At 49.1% G+C, this 21,913-nt stretch overlaps 2 protein-coding genes across 3 annotated transcripts in view; one reads left to right on the top strand and one right to left on the bottom strand.

The window, feature by feature from the left end:
- Positions 1-1,576: 1,576 nt before the first annotated feature.
- TOB2 (transducer of ERBB2, 2) lies at positions 1,577-13,569 on the bottom strand. 2 transcript variants are annotated; one of them, XM_053584809.1, is made up of 2 exons: positions 11,945-13,569; positions 1,577-5,998 (listed from the first exon to the last, which is right to left on the bottom strand). In XM_053584809.1, exon 2 carries the CDS (start codon positions 5,411-5,413, stop codon positions 4,379-4,381), a length of 1,035 nt encoding a protein of 344 aa, XP_053440784.1. In that variant the 5' UTR covers positions 5,414-5,998; positions 11,945-13,569; the 3' UTR covers positions 1,577-4,378. The 2 variants fall into 2 exon arrangements, with proteins under 2 accessions (XP_053440784.1, XP_053440783.1); XM_053584808.1 differs by having other exon boundaries at positions 1,577-5,510; positions 11,945-13,114.
- Positions 10,918-21,913, top strand: part of ACO2 (aconitase 2) — a 77,689-nt gene continuing 66,693 nt past the window's right edge. Inside the window, exon 1 of the mRNA XM_053584798.1 lies at positions 10,918-11,741. The gene's annotated coding sequence lies outside the window, so the exon portion shown is untranslated. The remainder of the gene's footprint in view (positions 11,742-21,913) is intronic.

The raw sequence follows: 21,913 nt of genomic DNA, 5'->3' as shown, positions 1-21,913 counted from the left end.
AGCTCAGGTGTGTGTGGCTGGCGCCTTAGCCACTTGAGCCACAGGTGCCAAACCAAATGCCCAGCTGTTTTTAGAGAGGTGTTGCTCTGGCTCAGACTGGTCTCGAACCTGTGAGCTCAGGCAATCCACCTGCCTCAGCCTCCCAGAATGCTAGGATTACAGGCATGAGCCAGCACACCGGGCCTGCCACCCTTTTTCTTTTGAGGCAGAGTCTCACTATGTCACCCTTGGTAGAGTGCTATAGTGTCACAGCTCACCAGTAACCTCAAACTTTGGGCACAAGCGATTCTCTTGCCTCAGCCTCCCTAGTAGCTGGGACTACAGGCGCCCGCCACACACCCAGCTATTTTTCGGTTGCAATTGTCATTGCTGATTTTAGCTGGCCCATGCCAGGTTCGAACCCGCCAGTCTCAGTGTATGTGGCCGGCGTCCTAACCCATTGAGCTATGGGTGCCACCCTTTTTTTTTCTTTTTAAGACAGTTTCACTGTCAACCTGTGTAGAGTGATATTGTGTCACAGCTCACAGCAACCTCAAACTCTTGGGCTCAGGCAATTCTCTTGCCTCAGCCTCCTGAGTAGCTGGGATTACAGGTGCCTGCCACAACGCCCAGCTAATTTTTCTATTTTTAGTAGAGATGGGGGTCTCCCTCTTGCTCAGGCTGGTCTGCAACTCCTGAGCTCAAGCAATGTACCTTCCTCAGCTTCACAGAGTGCTAGGATTAAGAACATGAGCCACCACAGCCCAAGATGCTATACCTGTTCACTGAGGTAGGGAGCAAGGAGCTCTTCTGTGGCGTTGGTGGGGGTGGAGGGGGTGGTATCTCTTTAGGCCTTTGTGTTTTTTTTTTGCAGTTTTTGGCAGGGGCTGGGTTTGAACCCACCACCTCCAGTATATGGGGCTGGCGCCCTACTCCTTGAGCTACAGGTGCCACCCTCTTCAGGCCTCTTATTCCCCAAACAGGCCAACACTGAGCCCTCTGCACCAAGTATGTGAACTGGGTTGAGAAGCCCTAAGGTCAAACATCCAGCCTCCCAGGTGCCCTGATGTCCAAACTCTTGCATAGGCCTCTTGCCCCCCACAGAGCCTGTTGAGTGAGGGAGGACCCCCAGTCCAGGCTGACCATCCCACCAGACACAAGGCCACTTCCAGCCAAACAGAGACATATAGCCCAGCCTGTTCCCGTGGCCAGGTCTAGATTTGGGGTGGGCAAGTCCTAGACCTACAACAGGCTGGAGGCTGACCCCTCCATCCTCCAAGGCATAGGCTAGGTATGACGAAGTATCCTTCCTGAAGGGGTTCACCACCAGTGGCTCTACCACCTACTCATTAAGGGAACTGGGGCAGTAGTTCCTAACCTCACGAAATCTGTTTACAGTGTAGAAAAATGTCTTGTGTTGATGGACAGATAGTTGGTGAAAAAGGGGGCACCAGAACAATTAATTATCTCTGTCCAAGGCTCAGTTACCAAATGGTGGGGGTGGGTCATTTCTTAAAGCCGGCAGGGGGTGGGCTCCCTTTCTCCCCATCCCCAAAGGGACCCCACAAATAAAACAAGCCAGGAGCAGGCAGAAGGCTATTATATATCATGCTTTTAATACAAACTTAAAAAAATCTGGAACAATATAAACTGTACAGATTTGATCAATCTTTTTGTTTTGTTTTTAAACTAAAATCTCTAGACACACTAATGTCCCATTCCAAAATATTGCACAACATTCTGAATACAAAATGCTTGATGTATCCCTCCTTCACTAAAGAAAAAGTTCACCACCCTGCTCTCCCGGCTCCTCTCCCTGTTTGCCTCGAGGCCCCCTTCCCGTCCCTAGGGAGAGAATAGTCTGTAGCTCACTGCCTTGAGAAAAGGCCATCATCTGGGCCTACGGTTTACATTCTTTACAAATAATCCACCTTTTGATTTGTTCTTGGGAAAGAGGGATAGAGAGAGAGGATGGGGCAAGGGGAGAAAGGTTTTATTCTCCTTTTTTTTTATTTTAAAGTTTGTTTTTCCTGAAAAAATACGTTTCTTTCATTTTTTTAAGAAAAAATCCTGAAAAGAAAATTACAATTTTTACGTTAGAAATATACATATATTATATATACCTCTTACATTTTACAAATGTAGCAAATTATTTAATACAAACGGACACCAAAAAAATGTAAAAAATAAAAAAAAAAGGTTTTCCTACGAAAACAGGTTAAGTTAGTGCAGATTTGTTTTTGTTTTCTTAAAAAAAATAAAATTGAAGCAAAAATGCTTAGATCTGAGACAAGACAGACTGATCTGGGCCCATGAGCCCAGTACTGGAGTCATGCTCCTGAACACACATTTTTCTTCGTATTTCAAAAGACACAAAGGGGTTGGTCTCCCCCCTTCCCTATGTGTTGTGAGAACAAGTGACCTGGGTGTGGGTGGGTACCTGTGTCAGTGGGACGAAGGCCTAGAAGGGGTAAGGCGGCATCCAACCTTTCCCAGCGAGAAGCCATCTGCCTGGGCCTGTCACCTATGTGGGAGCTGAGGATGAGGAAGAGGGTGGCCCAGATTGGGCTGGCCCCTGAGAAGTCTAGAGGGATAGATGCTAGGCCAAGAAGCCAGGGCACTGCCCGCTGGGGGAGGTAGAGCTGATGCCCACTGCAGGGAGAGGAAGCTGGCAGTGTCTATCTGGGCCGGATCCACTGCCACAGCAGTTGCTCACTTGGGGTCCCTGGGGAGGATGCAGTGGGTGAAGTGCCAGGGGCTTTGGTGCTTTCTGGTGATGGGACCCTGATGATGCCAAGTGCCCTACTTGCCAAAGCATCATGGCATGGAAGCTGCCTCCCAGGGCTAGAGAAGCCACCTCTCTGCAAGCAGAAGCAGAGGAGCAGTGCTCTTTTATGTCCAGATGTCAGCTGGGCTTGCCAAGTGGCAGTCCAGCCTGGCCTGCCTAGAACACAACTCTTCACAGCATCAAGGTCCAGTAGATTGGGCCAGGGTAGCGAGAGGGGATGGCAAGAGGTACCAAGAAGCTCTCAATCAGGCAGGGGCTCATGGGTACTAAAATAACATCTACAACCCAAACACCAGAGGCTCAGGACTGCCCACTATAGGCACTATCTCCAAATTCCCACCTACCTCCCTGCAGCCTCCAAGAGTACTTGGGTGAGCAGTTCCCCCACTCCAGGGCGAAGGTCACACAACAGGAAGGTGTGAGTCCAGGGACTTTTCTTAGGCATAGAGGCTTGGGTATTCCCTCTGCCTTCCAGAGCGAACCCCCCTTTTTTTTTTGTCGAAAAAAAACAAAAGTGCTGATCTTTTTGCAGTGTGGAAACCAGTTCCTTCTGCAGTGCTTTCCCCTGGTAGTGTTAGACTCAGCTGCAGCATCACCCACCACCTGTTCTGCCCTACAAAGGACCTATGACCACTTGTGACCCATTCCCCAGCCTCACATATAAATAAGCACTTGCTGTAGCCCAGAATCAAATCCAGAGGAAAAGTTTCACATGGCTTGGAAACCTTTAAAGAGGACAGCAAACCATACATGCAAGCAAGTGCGCACACGCCCGCTCCCACATACACCCCCTCCACCCTGGCCTTACCCACAGCCTCAGGCTCAGGGAAGAACAGGCTGCATGAGAGAAAGAGGCTACACATATTAATAGCCAGGTCCCCAGGGCCATGGTGATGGTCCAGGAGGGGAGGGGAGTAGAGCATAGAGCCACAGGACAGAGATGAAAGGAATTCAACTGGACAAAGTGCTAACCTCCCTGTAGTCACAGACATCAGCTCCAGGGGGAGGGTGTTGAGTGGCCAGCCAGCAGCTCCCTGGGGCCCAGCCTGAAAGGGAGTGGGGACTGGGTTCGGACCTACTGGTGGCAGGACCTGAGAAGGACTGCTGAGGTTGGATGGCTTTGAATGCGAGGATAGCTGGGTGACAGAGGCAGTGACATAGGCCAGACTCTCCCCATTCCAGGAAGGGCCAGGCTCCAGCTGCAGTTCTTCCTTCCCTGTGAGCTTGGACACACAAATCCTAAATCAGGAGTGTGAAGGAGGGAGGGAGGAACAGGGAGCAGCAATTCACATCTGGACCATTCTTAGTACAGGAAGCCACTAATTAAAGATGTTATATAGAAAACTACACGTAAGAAAAAAAAATATATAAAACCCAAACCAACCAAATAAATCAGAGGCAGCAGGCAAACAGTCGGGGGTGGTGAGTTAAACAGGATACGGTGCTTTGGGAGCCCCCTTCCATTCCACGCCCAAGCTGGATCTTTTTCTAGAAGTGAGAGTGAGAAGATTGGAAATCTTTTTATATTTTTCTTTTCCTCTTTTTTTTGGCCTTTCCTTTTTCTCTTTTCTGTGCTCTTGGGTGCTCCTGGCCCCATGGGTGTGGGGATGGTCAGTTGGCCAGCACAACAGGCTGGAAAGGCTGGCTGGGATACTGCATGGTGTTCAGGTTGTAGCTGAGGCCTTCCACAAAAGGTGTCTTCTCCAGGAAGAGGCTGTTGGCACCACCTCCAAATACCTGGGCCATGTCAAAGCTGCTGCTGTTGCAGGTGCCAGCCCCACTGCCCCCAAAAGGGGCTGGGGTGCTGCTGCCCTGGCCATCTGCTCCATCAAAGAATAGGCTAGGTGAGCCACCACCATTGTACACGAACTCCTTGGCATTGGGTGAGAGCTGGGACTGAGGGGCCGGACTGGCTGTGATGAAGTTCAGTGAATGCATAGACAAAGAGAGGCTCTTGTGCTTCAGTAGGTTGCTGGTGGGTGAGCGAGCCAGACGAGGCTGCTGCTGAGGCTGTTGGCCATTTGCTCCACTGCTGGCCACACCCCCTCCACCTGCTGCCCCACCACCCTTCTTCATCTTGGTGGAACCAAATTTGGTGGCAGCAAAGGAGGCGGTGGTGAAGGTGATGGGCTGGGCAGAACGGGGGATAAAGGTGGGGCTAGGCGATTGGCCAAAGGATGGTGATGGGGAGTTTGACAAGGAGCTGTCCTGGCTGCCAATGGGCACAAACACCTGGGCATCAGGGTTGAAGCTGCTCTTGATCTCTTTGTCCAGCTCTGGGGCACCACAGCCCTCACTATCATCCAAGTATAGCACTTTTACAGCCCCCTTCTCACCAATCTGGTAGGATACCTCAAAAGGGTCAATCCAGACACTTAGCTCCTCAGGTACATTGGCCCGCACGTCTTCCACCGCCAGGCCACTCCGCTTGGCAGCCAGCTCCACTACAGGGTCCACCATCTCCCCAATGTGGACACAGCGGAACCCAGAGCCCTTTAGTGGCTTGTCAGGGTACCAGTGACCTTCATATTTCTTTTTCAAAAGCCGCTCTAGCTCCTCCCCAAACAGGTCTGCCCGGCGCCGGGGCAGCTTGTTGTACAAGTAGGAGATGATGAAGTTCAGGGCCACTTTGATCTCCAGCTGCATGGTCCTTTCCTAGGCAGAGAATCAGCGCAGAGCACGTGCACAGGCCAAGGGCAGTGGCAAGAGATATAAGGTGGGGAGCCTCAGGCTCCAGACAGCTCTGGGAAACAAGGGAGAGGCACCGTGAGTAGATACATAGAAAGCTGTTGGTGACCAACATCAAAGGATACAGAGAAAAGCACTGACTTGGGATCACACGGGACCCAGAGGTTTGTTTCTACTCCACCAGTGCCTAGCCTAACTGTACGGCTGTGGTCAAGTCACTTTCTTCTTAGCCTGAGTTTCCTCATCTGTAACATGAGGCTATCATGAAGGTAGTTTAAGGGTGTGAACTCCCTCATGCATCCGGCAATTAGTAGGCACTTGACAAAGTTAGCTATTATTTTAAAGTGATTTTACAGAAATCAGGGAACTGTGGATCCCACCATTTTTAGAAATTCAGGTCACTGTATGAATGCCACCAAAAAAATCAAGTCCCTAATTCAAGTGGAAAAAGAGAAGGCTCTTGCTGTCTCCACCATATCTCAGTGAAGTCATGTCTCCAAAATGTCACAGGCCGATGTAAGTGTAAAATATTTGGTTGTTCTCCTTAAATGGAAAGGGATACAGGTCACTGAACAGGAAGGAGCACTGCCAACATTTTACTGGGGACTTGGACTCCCATCACATCCATCTGTCACCTGGGGCGCCATTGGTGTGTGTACTTTCTGGCTCACTCTGGGTTTGCAGAACAATTTAAGAACTCCACAGTGGGGCAGCACCTGTGGCTCAGTGAGTAGGGCGCTGGCCCCATATACCGAGGGTGGTGGGTTCAAACCCAGCCCCGGCCAAACTGCAACAAAAAAATAGCCGGGCGTTGTGGCAGGCGCCTGTAGTCCCAGCTGCTCTGGAGGCTGAGGCAAGAGAATCACATAAGCCCAAGAGTTAGAGGTTGCTGTGAGCCGTGTGACATGATGGCACTCTACCCGAGGGCGGTACAGTGAGACTCTGTCTCTACAAAAACAAAACAAAACAAAAAAAGAACTCCAGAGTGACTAAAGCTTGCATTTGCATCCAGAGAGCCTCCAAGAATAAAATGAGAGCATAAACCCTAGGAAAAAGGCAAGCAAATCTTGTCACAACCAGAGATGTAGGCCAAAAAAAGAACTACTGACTGGGGACAGCCCCAGGGAGAAGGAACCAGAGCCCAGAAGGCCAGCAAAGAGTTAAGAGCAGCACTGTGTGGCCTGAGGAAATCTTTGTAGTTTCTGGTGAGGGTATATGTGATGAGGGTGGCAGAAGAAAAAAATTTTCCATTATCCCGGAGCCTCCAGCAGGGACCCTTCATCACTCAGTTCCCCAGGGACTGTCTGACCACCTGTCCTCGGCACTGGATCAGATTTACCAAGTGTTTGGAGATCCCTGGAGAGAAGGCAGCCCAAGATAAACACTCAGATTGTTATTTTGGGATTCTCTCACAGCCAGATCCCACTGAGGTCAAAAAGGTTTATTCCTGAGCCCTGGGCCAGCCTTATGTCCTCAAGAAGATGATCTGTGAGCCAGCGATCCTAATCTGACTTTCACCAAAAGGGTAGCTCCAGGCTTTTGCTGAGGGAGAAACTGATCTGAAAAGGACATCTCTAAGGGGTGGCAGGGCCAGAACATGTTCCTGTCCAGGCCTCTGGGCAAGGTTGTGCTACTGAGCTCAGCACAGAGACAAAATTGATCCATGATCTTTCAAGAGCCATCTTCCATCCTGCAAACAACTCAGGGCTAGATTTTGATTAAAATCCCTTCTGGAATGGCTCGGCATCTGTGGCTCAAGTGGCTAAAGCGCCAGCCACATACACCTGAGCTGGTGGGTTCGAATCCAGCCTGGGCCCGCCAAACAATGACAGCTGCAAGCAAAAAAAAAAAAAAAAAAATAGCCGGGCATTGTGGCAGGTGCCTGTAGTCCCAGCTACTTGGGAGGCTGAGGCAGGAGAATCGCTTGAGCTCAGGAGTTGGAGCTGTGATGCCACAGCACTAGACCCAGGGGGACAGCTTGAGGCTCTTGTCTCAAAAAAAAAAAAAAAAAAAAAAATCCCTTCTGGATTCAAAAGGAAATATCCAAGTGCCCATTTTAGGCTTAGGGATCTTGAGTTTTTGGAATGCCTGTCCCAGGATATTTCCTTCTTAATTCTTAGGCCTGTGCCTGTGGCTTCAGGGAGTATTTTTTGTATTGAATTTCAGAAACTCAGACAAAAAAATTTCTGGGATGAACATGCAGAGAAGATACCCTGGGTCAACCTAGCACAATATATGCCAATGGCTAGATTCTCGATAACTCTCATTTCAGGTCTGAGGAACAGAGTGGTGGTCACATAGTGAATCAGCAGAGGCACAATAACTCTGTCTGTCTCTCAGCCCTCCACAAAAATGCTCAGGATGCCCTTATCTCTGCCTTCCAAACGGAGTTTACTCCTAATGCCTACTCATGATAACACAGGTAAAATCCAGGGCCCTTTTGGGTTTAAAAAGATGGAGAATGGTAAAAAGAATAAGGGGTTTTCTGTTTATGAGGATACAGCTAATCACCAGATGCAAAGCTAACCACCAGAAATGTGGAACTCCTCTTAAGAATGGAGGTTTCAAAGGGCCACAGTGGTCTGTCAGAGGTGTCTAAAACATTGTGAAGAAAGTTGACACTGATTCCCCAAGAATGGGCTTGGAGTTAAAGACGGTGTTTTCAAAGTGTGTTTGAAATGACACACCGAAGTTAACATATGACACTTCTCCCAAGGTACCACATGGCCTCTTAAAATATGCCTCTTGATATTCCACCCATAGCAAAGGGCCTATATACCTTTCTAGGCCTCCTTAAACTTTGCTGCATGATTGCCTTCCAAGTTAACTACCCCTGAACAGTTCAGCCTCAGAAAGGAAGCATTTTAAATGCAGGCCAAAATCATTGGGAAATAAGCCTTCCACCCGAAAATACAATAGAACCACTGTCATCAGCCCTGCCTAGCTAACCATTTTCTGCAGCATAAGCAACTAAAGCTGCACACCAATTTATACCTCAGCGATGTTGTCGCACAAATAAGGAAGCATATAATGCCACCTTTGCCTCTTTAATTGGAGAACAGGCTAGGTCAAGTGGCTGTGGGGTGGAACTTTACAAACATGACAGTCAACCAGAATAAGATTTTCTGCTCTATCAGCTCAGAATCTAATTTTGACTTCAAGAAGTTTATGAAACACAGGATTAAAGCACCAGTGCTGTCCTTACCTAAAGACAGGAGCGACCATTCAGATGGGTTTGTTCATTTTTTTTTTTTTTTTTTGTAGAGACAGAGTCTCACTGTACCGCCCTCGGGTAGAGTGCCGTGGTGTCACACGGCTCACAGCAACCTCTAACTCCTGTTCTTAAGCAATTCTCTTGCCTCAGCCTCCCGAGCAGCTGGGACTACAGGCGCCCGCCACAACGCCCGGCTATTTTTTGGTTGCAGTTTGGCCGGGGCGGGGTTTGAACCCGCCACCCTCGGCATATGGGGCCGGCGCCCTACTCACTGAGCCACAGGCGCCGCCGGGTTTGTTCATTTTTAAAGAGCCATTGACAAATTCTAGAGTCTATGCAAAAAATATTGTATAGAAGTGTCGTATATTAGAAAACTTAGAAATAACTACCATTTAACAAAAGCAAAAGGAACAAGATGATTCATTAAGAAGCTGCAGAGGACTGATTTGGGGGCAAATGGCCAAGGGGGGGAAAAAAGAAGAAAAAAGTAGTAAAATCTCTCCCTTGTCAAATACATTAAATTGTAAACGTGAGAGCAAATTCTGTCCAGTTTCAGTAAGAATCTTTTTTTCCCCAAAGCATTTTATTTGTTTATTTATTTATTTATTGCGGTTTTTGGCCGGGGCTGGGATTGAACCTGCCACCTCCAGCATATGGGGCCGGCGCCCTGCCCCCTTGAGCCACAGGCGCTGCCCTCAGTAAGAATCTTATTATCAACTCGGCGCCTGTGGCTCAAGTGGCTAAGGCGCCAGCCACATACACCTGAGCTGGTGGGTTCGAATCCAGCCCTGGGCCTGCCAAACAACAATGACGGCTGCAACCGTCATTGTGGCGGGCGCAGGGCTGGATTCGAACCAGCCCTGTAGTTGTGGCGGGCGCCTGTAGTCCCAGCTACTCGGGAGGCTGAGGCAAGAGAATTGCTTAAGCCCAGGAGATGGAGGTTGCTGTGAGCTGTGATGGCACAGCATTCTACCGAGGGCGACACAGCAGAATCTCTCTTAAAAAATAAAATAAAAATTTTCAGGCCCCTCAAAGTCTCAACACCCAAATCATTCTACAGTCAAGTACTACAGGATTCGAATAAATGTGTGAAAAGGAAGAGGGGCCCTCAATTTTAACAAGGCCAGTAGGTGTCCCAGACTGGGTGCCTCGATGCTGTGGGAGAGGGACCCGCCCCGCTGGACTCCGCGGCCTGGACGGAAAGGCCTCTAAGGACCCGTGCGGCCGACTGCACCACCCCGTCCAGTCTCACATCACGCCCCAAGGAGAGGCCACTGGGACAACACTGGCTCTGACTACAACGCCCCTTTCGACTAAGATGAGCCTTTCTACAGCGCTCCAGGTTCCTCAGAAGCCGGGACTCGACCCGATCCCAGCACAGACCGGGAGGCCGGGAGGCGCTCTGTATCCTGGGAATCGTAGTCCTCAGACAACTCAGGACTAAGCTGAAGCAAGTGACCTACTTTCTTCGCACACTACACTTCCCTGCGGGCTCTGCGAAGGCCGGACCGGCTGTACTACGCATGCCCGGCAAGGGAGCTGGTCGAGGAAACGAGAACCAAGGAAAAGTTTCCGATGCACATGCGCGCTGGAGCCGGCGCCTCCCCCCCGCATCGCCGCCCTAAAGCATTTCATACAAATTCTACCCAGAAGGCCTACTCCCCGTATTGTACCGCCCCACCTTCTCCATTTCTAGGTTTTAGGAGAGGCTGAACTTTACCCCCATTTCTCTTCATCACCTCCCACGACTGCTGAATTAGGGATCTTCTTCTAATGAGCTTTTTCTGGGTGAAGGGGTGGGTGGGCTGGCATAGATAAGGTCACGTCCCGCCCCCCCATCCGAATTCCGTGGGCTGGGCGGTCCGTCTGCAGTTGCTGTAGGGACCATAGATTCAAAGAAAAACGAGTCTTTTTCAGCAGGCTAGGGTCCAGCACCCTCACAGCCAGGAAAGAAAAAGCAAAAATTAAACCCAGTTTTTTCATCTTTTTGGCCACAGAAATTCCCAGTTAAGCTGTGGGGGTGCCGGCCCACTAAAAGGCCCGACGCCAGCAAGGGCCAACCCTCACCCCACTTCTAATCCAAGTCTAAGTAACCAGACCAGGATTAGGAAAAGGTTCCCGAGCAGGAAAGGAAAAAAATGGAAATCTGACACCTGAACGTCTTCTAATACTTAAAATTCCGTGCGTGAGTCCTTCCACTTCAAGGCCTTGCTCCACGACCAGACCAGATCCTCGGCAAAGCTCCCCTACTGGGTGTTAAACCTCCCTAATCCTTACTCCCACACAAGCTGCTTTTCCTCTGTGCTTCAGAGAAGGATGGGGGCAGACGCCCAGGGAAGCAACAGGGGTGTTTTTCTGTTGGAAAATCTGAGATGAGACCCACTACCAGGGTAGGGTAGCAAGAGAGAAAAATGTTAGATACTGAGCAGGCACCCCAGACCTTGTGTGCCCCAAGTTGGAGCTTGCTGTATGGCGTTCTGGCTCCTTCTGAGGGAAGGAGAGAGCCTGCCGGCTGTCGCTGCTGTCTCTGTACCCTCCTTCCCTTCGTCTGACTTCTGGTCAAGGGCACAGGTCACTCTCTGGACACTCTGGACAGGAGTTTAGGAGTCGAGCCCTTTCTCTTAGGCACTTCACTGAAACCACCAGAATCTACTCCCTGGTGTTGCTCTATGGGTACTTTTTTTCCACCCAGTTTTCCCTTCAAACACGTTAGGGTATAAAAAGCTTAAACTGAAATGGTGAATTCTGGCTCACCGGCCCAAGGACAATCTCCACTGACCCGTTCCATTGCCAAAAAGGGGTGGGGGTGTCCAACCTCCATTCCTATTAATAATTACCACCCCTCTTCCCCGCACACGGGAAAAGAAGCAGAAGAACAAGGCCTGGATCCCCTTCCTTCCTTTGATTTATTTTAAGTTGGGAGAGTTATGTTTCTTTGGAGAACAAGGGAAATCCAGGGAGAATCTGGGATATGAAGAGCTGGGAAGGTCGGAAATGTACCCCACCCAGTAAGAGGCCATACTGGAACTGGAAGAGAAGGGGACTCTCGGGTACCCCAGGATCAGCGATGGCGTGAGTAGAGGAGCCCCGGAGAAAAGGAAGAGGGCGTCTAGAGGGAGGTAGAAGAGAAAGGAAAATGTTTGCCAGGCGGGAGAAGGGGGGCGACAGCATCGTGATGTACAGTAAAGCGAAGAGCCGAAGTGGGGAGAGGCTGGGGGAGGCGGTCGGGCCTGCTGTGTCTCACCGTGGCCCCCCGCCCGCACACCCCCACTCACTTGCTCGGGTCTGCGCGGTGACCGGGCGCTCTGCCGGCGGCCGGGCGGCTTCTCCCTCCAGGGTAGTCCTGAGCGTGGGGCGGAGTTGCTCTCCCTTCCTTGCCGGGCGCCACCGGGCTGGGAGCCAATGTGTCCTGTTCGTTGTTGAAGGTCGGGGGACGAACGAGGGTATTATTGGCCCAATAATAATTCCTTCAGCTTTTTGGAGGTTGGGATCAGTGGCAGGGGAATGAAGGGAGGGCGGGCCGGCTGGCAGCGACGGCGCGGGGATGGATGGTGGAGCAGAGGGTGACTCGTGTCGCGGAGAGGAGGACAGTCCTGCCCTTCTGGCCTCTGTCGCCCCTGTCACTCGCCTTTCTTACACGAGGACCCACACCTTCCCGCGCCCCAGCCCGAAGTGAGCAAAGTCAATGAAAAGTTTCACCCTTACCAACCCCGCGCACGGATCCGCTTCTCCACCCCTGCGTGATGCGTCCCTCCGCCGTGCAGGGGCGGGGCCGGGCGCCTGGCCGGGACTACTTTCCCGCCGGCCAGAGGCTTAACCTTCTAGTGCCAAGCAAGCGGGCCGACCCCGGTCTGGGCCACGTCGCCCACTTCACTGCGCGTGTGGGTTCTTTAGCTAGACTGGCCGCCTTTCTCTCCCGTCACAGCGCGCACCGTAGTTATTTCCTTCATGCCCAAGCCGCTCTCTGAACTCGTGAGCATTGTGTAAGGGGTCTGCCCAGTAGATGGTGCGTTCAGTGACAGCTGGGCCCGGCCCTGGACAGGGCTGCTCACGGGCCAGGCACACAGTGGACACTAACTCTGTATTGGGTGGGCCAGTGTCGCGGGGAGAGCGGACGACATCGCTAGGCCTTCGGGGAGCGCTTCCTGCTGAGTCTTCAGCACAGCACCTGCCTCGGCGCCGACGGTTCGGATGTTTGCCCGAATCGTCCCCCGAGGCGTCCCTCCAGCCCTGAGCTGAGGGTCCCGCAGTTCTCGCGTCGCCCCAGTTACAGGATGTCCGCGGGTGGGGGAGCTCGGGGGCCAACTCGGGCTCTGGAGACTTCGGACCTGAATTCGGGTTCGTCTGCGTCTTCTGAGCGCCTCGTTCCTCGTCGGGGGACTCGTAAGGGCCAAAAGGAATTGGGGGCATGGGGCCCGCTGTGCGGGAGGAAGGGTAGGCGAGGTAGAGCCCGCCAGCCAGTGAAACGGAGCTGAGGGCCATAATTAACGTCCACTCGCCGTTTTTGGCGTCCCGTTTCCGCACAAGAGCGCCCCTGTCCCCTTTAGCTCTTCCCGGCTGGTGACCCCCAAGTGGGGCACAAGGGAGAGTCATAGTACTGTCCTATCAACAGCCCCGCCGGCGCGCAGTGACGCCAGCCTGAGCTAGGGGCGCCGCCGAGCTCGTGCGCTCGATGGCCCCTTGTGCTGCGGAGCCAGGCTCGCTAAACCCCGGACAGGGCGCGCCAAGTCCGCGCCTTGGGTCCTCTGCACCCGCCTGGCCACACGGGCCACTCACTTTACCTCTTTGTGACTGTGTAGGACGTAGGGTTGGGGGTAGCAAAGGTTGTCCTCTGAGGTCACAGGCAGACTGAACTGCCAGAGGCGAAGCCGGGACGTCTGGCTGATTGCGTGTGAGGTCCTGTCTCATCCCTCAGATCGCCCATTCCCCAATTCTACCTCCCGCCCCCACCTTTATTCTCATTTCAGACGGTTCGGCTCAACGGCCATAGCCGAACCCACGTGGGGTAGCGAGAATCGGAAAGTTTCCAGCGGCATTTTTTTTTTTTTTACTTGATCGCTTTTTTTTGGCAAGGGCAGAGAGTAGTGCTAGCGAGGGGGGTTAAACGCGCTTTCCTTGACTGCAGCAGAGAAATGCGAGGCTGGAGGGCAAACTCCACGGGGACAGGCAGGTGGAAAGGAGCCTGAGCGTCCCCATCCCCCACGCTGCAACCCTGGGGGCACCTCCAGGGACTATTTGCCTAGTGCGTCAGCGAGAGACTGAGCGTCACGCACACGCCCCCTCCGCCTTGCCCGGCTCCACCCTGCGTTTCTTTCGCCTCCCTCCCCTTCTCCTTTCCTCTAAGCGTGTTCCACCAGGCGGTAAGAATTGACCAGCCTACACCGTTCCAGAGCACGGAAATCTAAAAATACAGCTGGTGTGTTAGCAACAGCCTTCCCGTTGGTCGGGGAGCGGGAAAGGCGGCGCTGATTGGATTTTTCGATCCAACCGCGAGGACTAGGCCCTGGGGAATGTGGCGAGCCTTGGCAAGGGATGCTGGTATTTGTAGTTATTTATTTAGGGTGCCATTGGACTAGGTGGATTTACACTCCAGTCGGCCACCTACCATGTGGTCTAGATTTAGTGCAAGGAATCTCTTTACAGCATCTATAAAATGGAGATCGTGTGGGGGATCAAATATGATACTGTATGTAAAACCTGGTTGAAATAATTGCTATTAATTTAAAGATAATTATTCGGGCCAAATTGTAACCTACATATGTATATCCAGTGCTCAGTTTGGTGTGCATTCTCCAGTGGAAAACTACACGACAGAATGGTAAAGGTCAGAGTGAGCTGAGTTGTTTTAGTGTATCTCAGGAAAGTCGGATGGAGTGTATCTAAGCAGATAAAGGGTAGATGTCTCCTATCATTTTGGACAAGATGAGGGAAGGCAGACTGAATCCCTAGGAGGAAGGCTTGAGTTTCTGCATGTTTGTGCTTTTAATCGAATCTCTTATGTAATGCTGGAAACACCGGCCCTGAGCATCACTAAAACAAAATGAGAAATCCAGCCTCCTTGGTGGGACCTCTGGGTAAAGAATTAGTATATAAATAGGAAAGGATAAAATTTAAGAAAAGGTAAACACCCTTCTTAACCGCTGATGTCTCCATTCATCGTGTGGTGAAGAAAATATTTTTTTTTGATAGTGATTTATTTTATTTTTTTGGCCAGGGCTAGGTTTGAACCTGCCACCTCCCATATATGGAGCCAGCGCCCTACTCCTTTGAGCCACAGGAGCCACCCAAGGAAAATATTTTTTTTTTCCCCCAACATGTGATTTCATCTTGCCAGGGCTTGTGAGCTTAATTCCTACTCAAGCATTCCAGATCCTTCCCATTTTGAATAATGATGAGAGGCACACGCCATGCTTTCAAAATGGTGAGCTTCCTAAGTAAGCATGTGAGGGAGAGAGGGTGGGGACAAGTCTCCTGTTGGAGAGTAAGCAAGTTATGTCAGGTGTTTTGGTGCCATGACAAGTCAAGCTGGTCATAATTGGCCCAAATTAACTCAGGAATGCGTCACTCTCTCACAACATGGGGTGAGAAATTTTGTATTCTTTCTTCCAAGTTATCCAAGAAAATAGTTTCTCAATTTGATTCAATCTACTGCTTCAGCTGGGAAAAGTTACAACAGAAACTAGCCGGGCGTTGTGGCGGGCGCCTGTAGTCCCAGCTACTTGGGAGGCTGAGGCAAGAGAATCGCTTAAGCCCAGGAGTTGGAGGTTGCTGTGAGCTGTGTGAGGCCACGGCACTCTACCGAGGGCCATAAAGTGAGACTCTGTCTCTACAAAAAAAAAAAAAAAAAAAAAAAAAAAAGTTACAACAGAAACTAGTTTTGAAGAGTGGCTGAGGGCAGATGATTATTTATTCGTTAAGACTGGCAAAGTAAGGTAAGTGAACAAACCTGTCTTTTTGGTAAGACACTAAATTGCAGTATTCAAAGAAAGTTAACGTTTTAGCCTTCGTGATGGCAAGGCCACTTGGGGATAGAGTAAATAGGGAACTGAGTAATTGGGAAAAGATGGAAATAATTGGGGTCTTTTTTTTGTTTGTTTAGACAGAGCCTCAAGCTGTCACCTTGGGTAGAATGCCTTGGCATCACAGCTCACAGCAACCTCCAACTCCTGGGCTCAAGTGAGTCTCCTGCCTCTGCCTCCCAAGTAGCTGGGACCACAGGTGCTTGCCACAAGGCCTGGCTATTTTTTTTTTTTTTTTTTTTTTGGTTGCAGCCATCATTGTTGGTGGGCAGGGCTAGATTCGAACCCTCCAGCTCAAGTGTATATGGCTGGTGCCTTAGCCGCTTGAGCCACAGGCACCGAGCCTGGAGTCTTTTTTTTTTAGTTTCTGAGGGGGACGGGTTTGAACTCCGGCACCTCTGGTATATGGGGCTGGCACCCTACTCCTTTGAGCCACAGGTGCCGCCCTCTGGAATCTTTTTTAAGGCAGGAATTTCAGCCAAGGAAAAGATCTTTCACCTTTATGTTCTACTTTCAAATTACTATTGAGAAGCTACCCATCAAATTAGAGTGACATCTCATCCTTCTGAAATTTAGTCAATTCCATTTGATTCCCTCATGAGTTAAATGTTAATTTATAAGCTGTTAAGTGGCAGGCCACGGTCCACATCTGGGTGGGTGTATTTTCTTGGCATATACTGACATATTACATTTCAAAAGTGAGTTTCCAATATTTAAAAATTGGAATATTGCCCCCCAAAATATCTTATTGCCACTTGTCCTAAATTCAAAATATCTGGCAACACTGAGTATTCAAGCTGGTAGCAATTGTTTGGAGTTGACTAGCAACTGTCTCTTTTATTTTATTTATTTATTTTATTTTTTATTTTATTTTTTGCAGTTTTTGGCCGGGGCTGGGCTTGAACCCACCACCTCTGGCACATGGGGCCAGCGCCCCACTCCTTTGAGCCACAGGCGCTGCCCCAACTGTCTCTTTTAGACAGGGCTTGTGTCTCTGGTTCCTCCAGGTCCCTACCACTCCCAGACACTGAGGCTGAGGGTCACATACCATTTATTATCATTCTTGGGGTATTCTTCTTAGACTTCTCCATTTTCTTTCTCTCTCTCTCTCTCTCTCTCTCTCTCTATATATATATGTATGTATATTTTTCAAACCATTTCTTCAATACTGCATCTTTCTTACTATATTTTTTCCTTTTTTCTTTCACTCATGGCCCTCAGAAGGAAACCCCTCCCTTTTACTCCCTTTTTACTCACCCACACTCCTGAGTTTGTGACCCCTTTTTTGGTTCAATTAACAAGTAATTGTATGAGTGGTTGGCTATTGTGTGCTGGGCCTTGGAGGGAGAAGCAAAAGGAACTCAAAGATCTTATTTATGATGTAGTTAATTGTTTTTAAACTCTGGGTTGTCATTAAGTGGGGTCATTGGGCGGCGCCTGTGGCTCAGTCATTAAGTGGGGTCATAAAATTACCTGATTTAATGGATTTCAGCCAGAAATTTTAGAATAGAATGGAATAAAATGAAAATATCAGAGTACAATAACCACAGTAAAGGCTCTCCACCTATAGCACAGTGGTTACAGCCTCAACCACATACACGGAGGCTGGCAGGTTCGAACCCAGCCCTGGCCAGCTAAACTATAACTGCATCAAAAAATAGCTGGGCATTGTCGTGGGCATCTGTAGTCCCAGCTACTTGGGAGGCTAAGACAAGAGAATCACTTAAGCCAGTGGTTCTCAACCTTCCTAATGTCATGGTCCTTTAATACAGTTCCAGTGGGTCGCGACCCACAGGTTGCAAACCGCTGATTAAGACCGAGTTTGAGGTTGCTGTGAGCTGTGATACCACAGCCCCCTACCGAGGGCGACATAGTGAGACTCTGTCTCAAAAAAACCACAGTAAATAGTTTCGTGAAACTTTTGTTTCTGTTATAGGCAGATGCTAGACACAAAAATAGAATACAAATGAGAGAAATTGTTGTGGGATATGGTGCATCTGGAAGCCTTCATGAGATATCAGGATCCTAGAAGGAAGAGGCACCTATTTGGGGTTCATGTCAAGGTGGAAGGAACAAAGGAAACAAAGAGCCAAAGAGAAGTCAGGCATTGTGCGAAGAATGTCGGGGAAACTGCCTGATGGAGTAAGGAGCACAAAGTGAGGTGAGGAAAACCCTGGGGACAGGGGAGAGAGGTAACTATTTAGAGGATCTTCAGTCAATGAAGTGGAGGCCAGTTGTAAAAGAACTACCATTAATATAAAGCCTTCCCAGTAAGGGTCAGGGCTATAAGTCAAACTTAATCTTCACAACCCGAAAAGGTAAACATCCAGAAACTTAGAGAGGCTAACTGACCGGCTTGGAACAGAGCAGAATTCAAGTGCAGGTTTGATTATAAAGCCCACACATTTCTTATTACATCTTTTTTTCTTTAGAGTAAGTGTATGTAATAAGTATTAATATAGTATTCTTCATAGTGAGAAGCTGGAAGCAGCAAGATACCCATTCTTTCCAGAACTGAACACAATACCAAACACTGAATAAATGTTCTTAATAAATGTTAATAAATGTAATTAATAAATGAATGATAGCAGACATAATAGTAATAATAATCATAAATCCAGGAGAGGGGACATCTTCCTCAGGCTGAGTTCAACTAGACCTATGTAGGTAGTGCTAATTTCAACAATAGAAACAAACACTAGTAATTTTTTTGAGACAGAGCCTCACTGTGTCACTTTCCATAGGGTGCCGTGGTGTCAACCTTAAACTCTTGGGCTTGAGAGGTGGTCTTGTCTCAGTCTTCCAAGTAGCTGGGACTATAGGCACCCTCCACAACGCCGGGCTATTTTTTGTTGCAACTGTCATTGTTGTTTAGCTGGCCGGGGCCAGTATTGAACCCACCACCCTCAGTGTATGTGGCTGTTGCTGCAACCACTTTGCTATGGGTGCTGAGCTCAAACACTAGTAATTTTTAAGACTGTTCTAATTTCTTGTGACCATCCAGAGATGGCAGAGATCAGTTCTCATCACAGGATTGTATACTGTTAGAGGTTAAAATTCAGCTTGTACATGTTTTCCCAATAGAATAGAGAATTTGGCACTTTCATTATCCTAATTTTTTTTTTTGGTAGAGACAGAGTCTCACTTTATCGCCGTGGCGTCACACAGTTCACAGCAATCTCCAACTCCTGGGCTTAGGCGATTCTCTTGTCTCAGCCTCCCGAATGGCTGGGACTACACGTGCCTATTTTTTTGTTGCAGTTTGGCTGGGGCTGGGTTTGAACCCACTACCCTTGGTATATGGGGCCAGCGCCTTACCCACTGAGCCACAGGCGCCGCCCTCATCCTAATTTTTTAAAATGAAAAGGAATTACTGGTATTCTAAAGTTCAAGGTAGATAAAAAGTAAGGATTTGAACTTCAAGACTCTTCAAGATACTTTATCTCAGGTGCTCTTTTTTTTTTTTATTAAATCATAGCTGTGTACATTGATATGATCATGGGGCATCATTCACTAGCTTCACAGACCGTTTACCAAGTTTCACATATACCCTTGTAAGATGCACGCATCTCAGGTGCTCTTAACTCATTCTTTGTATTCTATAGTTTTCTTGGTGTCTGATGATCAGAAAGAAAACAAACCAAGAATGGGATTATAAAATTAGATGACTTGGGAGGAGCAGGTTTCAGTGGAGTTCACTGGGCTGAGGCTGAATTTGCCAGTTGCTTATCAGTGCAAAGGGGGCAAAAATCCTAAGGACCTTTTAGAGTCATACAAATTGAAGCTGATGGAGTACAGTTAAGGTGGTGTTTTCCTGAAACTAAGGAGTACCTTTTGAAACATCTGTAGATGGGGTGGTGCCTGTGGCTCAAGGAGTAGGGCGCCGGTCCCATATGCCGTAGGTGGCGGGTTCAAACCCAGCCCCGGCCAAAAACCACACACACACACACAAAAAAAAGAAACATCTGTAGATGGAAGATGTTACATGGACCATTTTTGCAGTATGTGGACTCACATTAAAACTACAAACAAATCTGTAATTCTAAAGCTACTCAGTACTAGTTTAGGTCTCTCAATAGAATCTATCAGTCCTTCTCCCATGGTAACCCATTAATCCAGTGGTTCTCAACCTTCCTAATGCTGGGACCCTTTAATGCAACAGTTCCTCATGTTGTGGTGACCTCCAACCATAAAATTATTTTTGTTGCTACTTCATAACTGTAATTTTGCTATTGTTATGAATCGTAATGTAAATATCTGATATGCAGGATGTATTTTCCTTCTCTTAGGCGATCCCTGTGAAAGGGTCGTTCACCCCACAGAGGGAGAACTGCTGCATTAATCCATCGATTAATGAATAGGTTAATCCACCTATGAGGGCAGAGCCCTCAAGACCCAATCATCTCTTTAAAGCTCCATCTCTTAATACTGCCACATTGGGGATTACGTTTCAACATGAGTTTTAGAGGGGACATTAAATTATAGCAGTAATTCTCACCTGATGCTTTCGAAGTGTATGGTCTTTGCTCAAACTGATTCCCACGCACAAATGTCTTTATCTGCCCATCCCACCCTCTTTGGCCTGTAGGTTCCCACATACCCTTCAAAGTTCAATTTATTCCATCTCCTTGACGTCAAACATTCATTCAATACAGAACACCTGCTACCTATTGGGCAGCGCAGACTGGTGGACACAGCCTAGTAGGTGAGTCACTAATCACTAAATGCTTTAAGAAAAAACATAGGATGGTATGTGGGAGTACACAGGCAACTCAGATTTGGAGTTGGGAGAGACATGTTTGAGGAAATATTTGGCTAAGGTCTTAAGGATGAGTAGGAGTTAGCTGAGTAAAAAGGTAGTGTCATGTGTACGTGGGCACGCATTAGAGACAGTTCAACAATTACAAAGTAGAGGCAGAGGGAAAGCAGTTGAGGTACTGAAGAGGAGCCCCAGTGGCTGAGTACAGGGAATAGGGTGGTAGAAACACCAGGAAGCCATCGAGACTCCCTAGGCCGGTCGCTGTGACCTTGGCTAAACTTGCAGAGGTGCTCCTAAGCCAGGCCAAGAACCCTTCCTTTGTGCCTCCTCTGGTTATACTGGTACTATTCCTGTCAGGCTTCCACCAAATTCCTTGAAGGGAGGTTCTTTTTTTTTTTTGTAGAGACAGAGTCTCACTTTATAGCTCTTGGTAGAGTACCGTGGCCTCACACAGCTCACAGCAACCTCCAACTCGTGGGCTTAAGCGATTCTCTTGCCTCAGCCTCCCAAGTAGCTGGGACTACAGGCGCCCGCCACAACGCCCAGCTAGTTTTTGGTTGCAGTTTGGCCGGGCCGGGTTTGAATCCGCCACCCTCGGTATATGGGGCCCGTGCCTTACCGACTGAGCCACAGGCGCCGCCCGAAGGGAGGTTCTTTTAATTCAATTTTGGACACTCAATAAATCAGAGAAGACCAAAATTTTGTTGAACTAAACTAAAACCCTGGACAAGTCAAAGGATTCATTTTTCTCCCTTGACTTTGCTGATAAACTGCCGTAAAACCCCGACCCAAGTCTCTGGATTGCTCAGGATGTGACATCTCTTTTTCAGATCTATGGTGTCAAAGACCTCCTGGGCTGGATGTCTCTTTAGGATACTCATCACCTCAGTGGGCAGAGACCACAGTTGAGGCTGGGTAAAGGATATGTCTGAATTTGCCCCTGGTCTATTCATTTAAGAAATGCTGGGCGGCGCCTGTGGCTCAAGGAGTAGGGCGCTGGTCCCATATGCCGGAGGTGGTAGGTTCAAACCCAGCCCCAGCCAAAAAAAAAAAAGAAATGCTTTCTTGGGTGGTGCCTGTGGCTCAGTGAGTAGGGTGCTGGCCCCATTTACTGAGGGTGGCGGGTTCAAACCCAGCCCCAGCCAAACTGCAACAACAAAAATAGGCGGGTGTTGTGGCGGGTACCTGTGGGTCCAGCTACTCGGGAGGCTGAGGCAAGAGAATCGCCTAAGCCCAAGAACTGGAGGTTGCTGTGAGTTGTGACACCACAGTACTCTACTGAGGGCGATGAAGCGAGACTCTTCGCCTGTAGCTCAGTGAGTAGGGTGCTGGCCACATACACTGAGGCTGGAGGGTTCGAACCCCACCCAGGCCTGTTAAACAACAATGAAAACTGCAACCAAAAGCAAATAGCTGGGCACTGTGGCAGGCGCCTGTAGTCCCAGCTACTTGGGAGGCTGAGGCAA

Source organism: Nycticebus coucang, chromosome 3, assembly GCF_027406575.1.
Source record: "Nycticebus coucang isolate mNycCou1 chromosome 3, mNycCou1.pri, whole genome shotgun sequence".
Classification (NCBI taxonomy): Eukaryota; Metazoa; Chordata; class Mammalia; order Primates; family Lorisidae; genus Nycticebus; species Nycticebus coucang.
The sequence above is the reverse complement of the archived record's forward strand: the minus strand, read 5'-3'. Positions and strand labels throughout refer to the sequence as shown.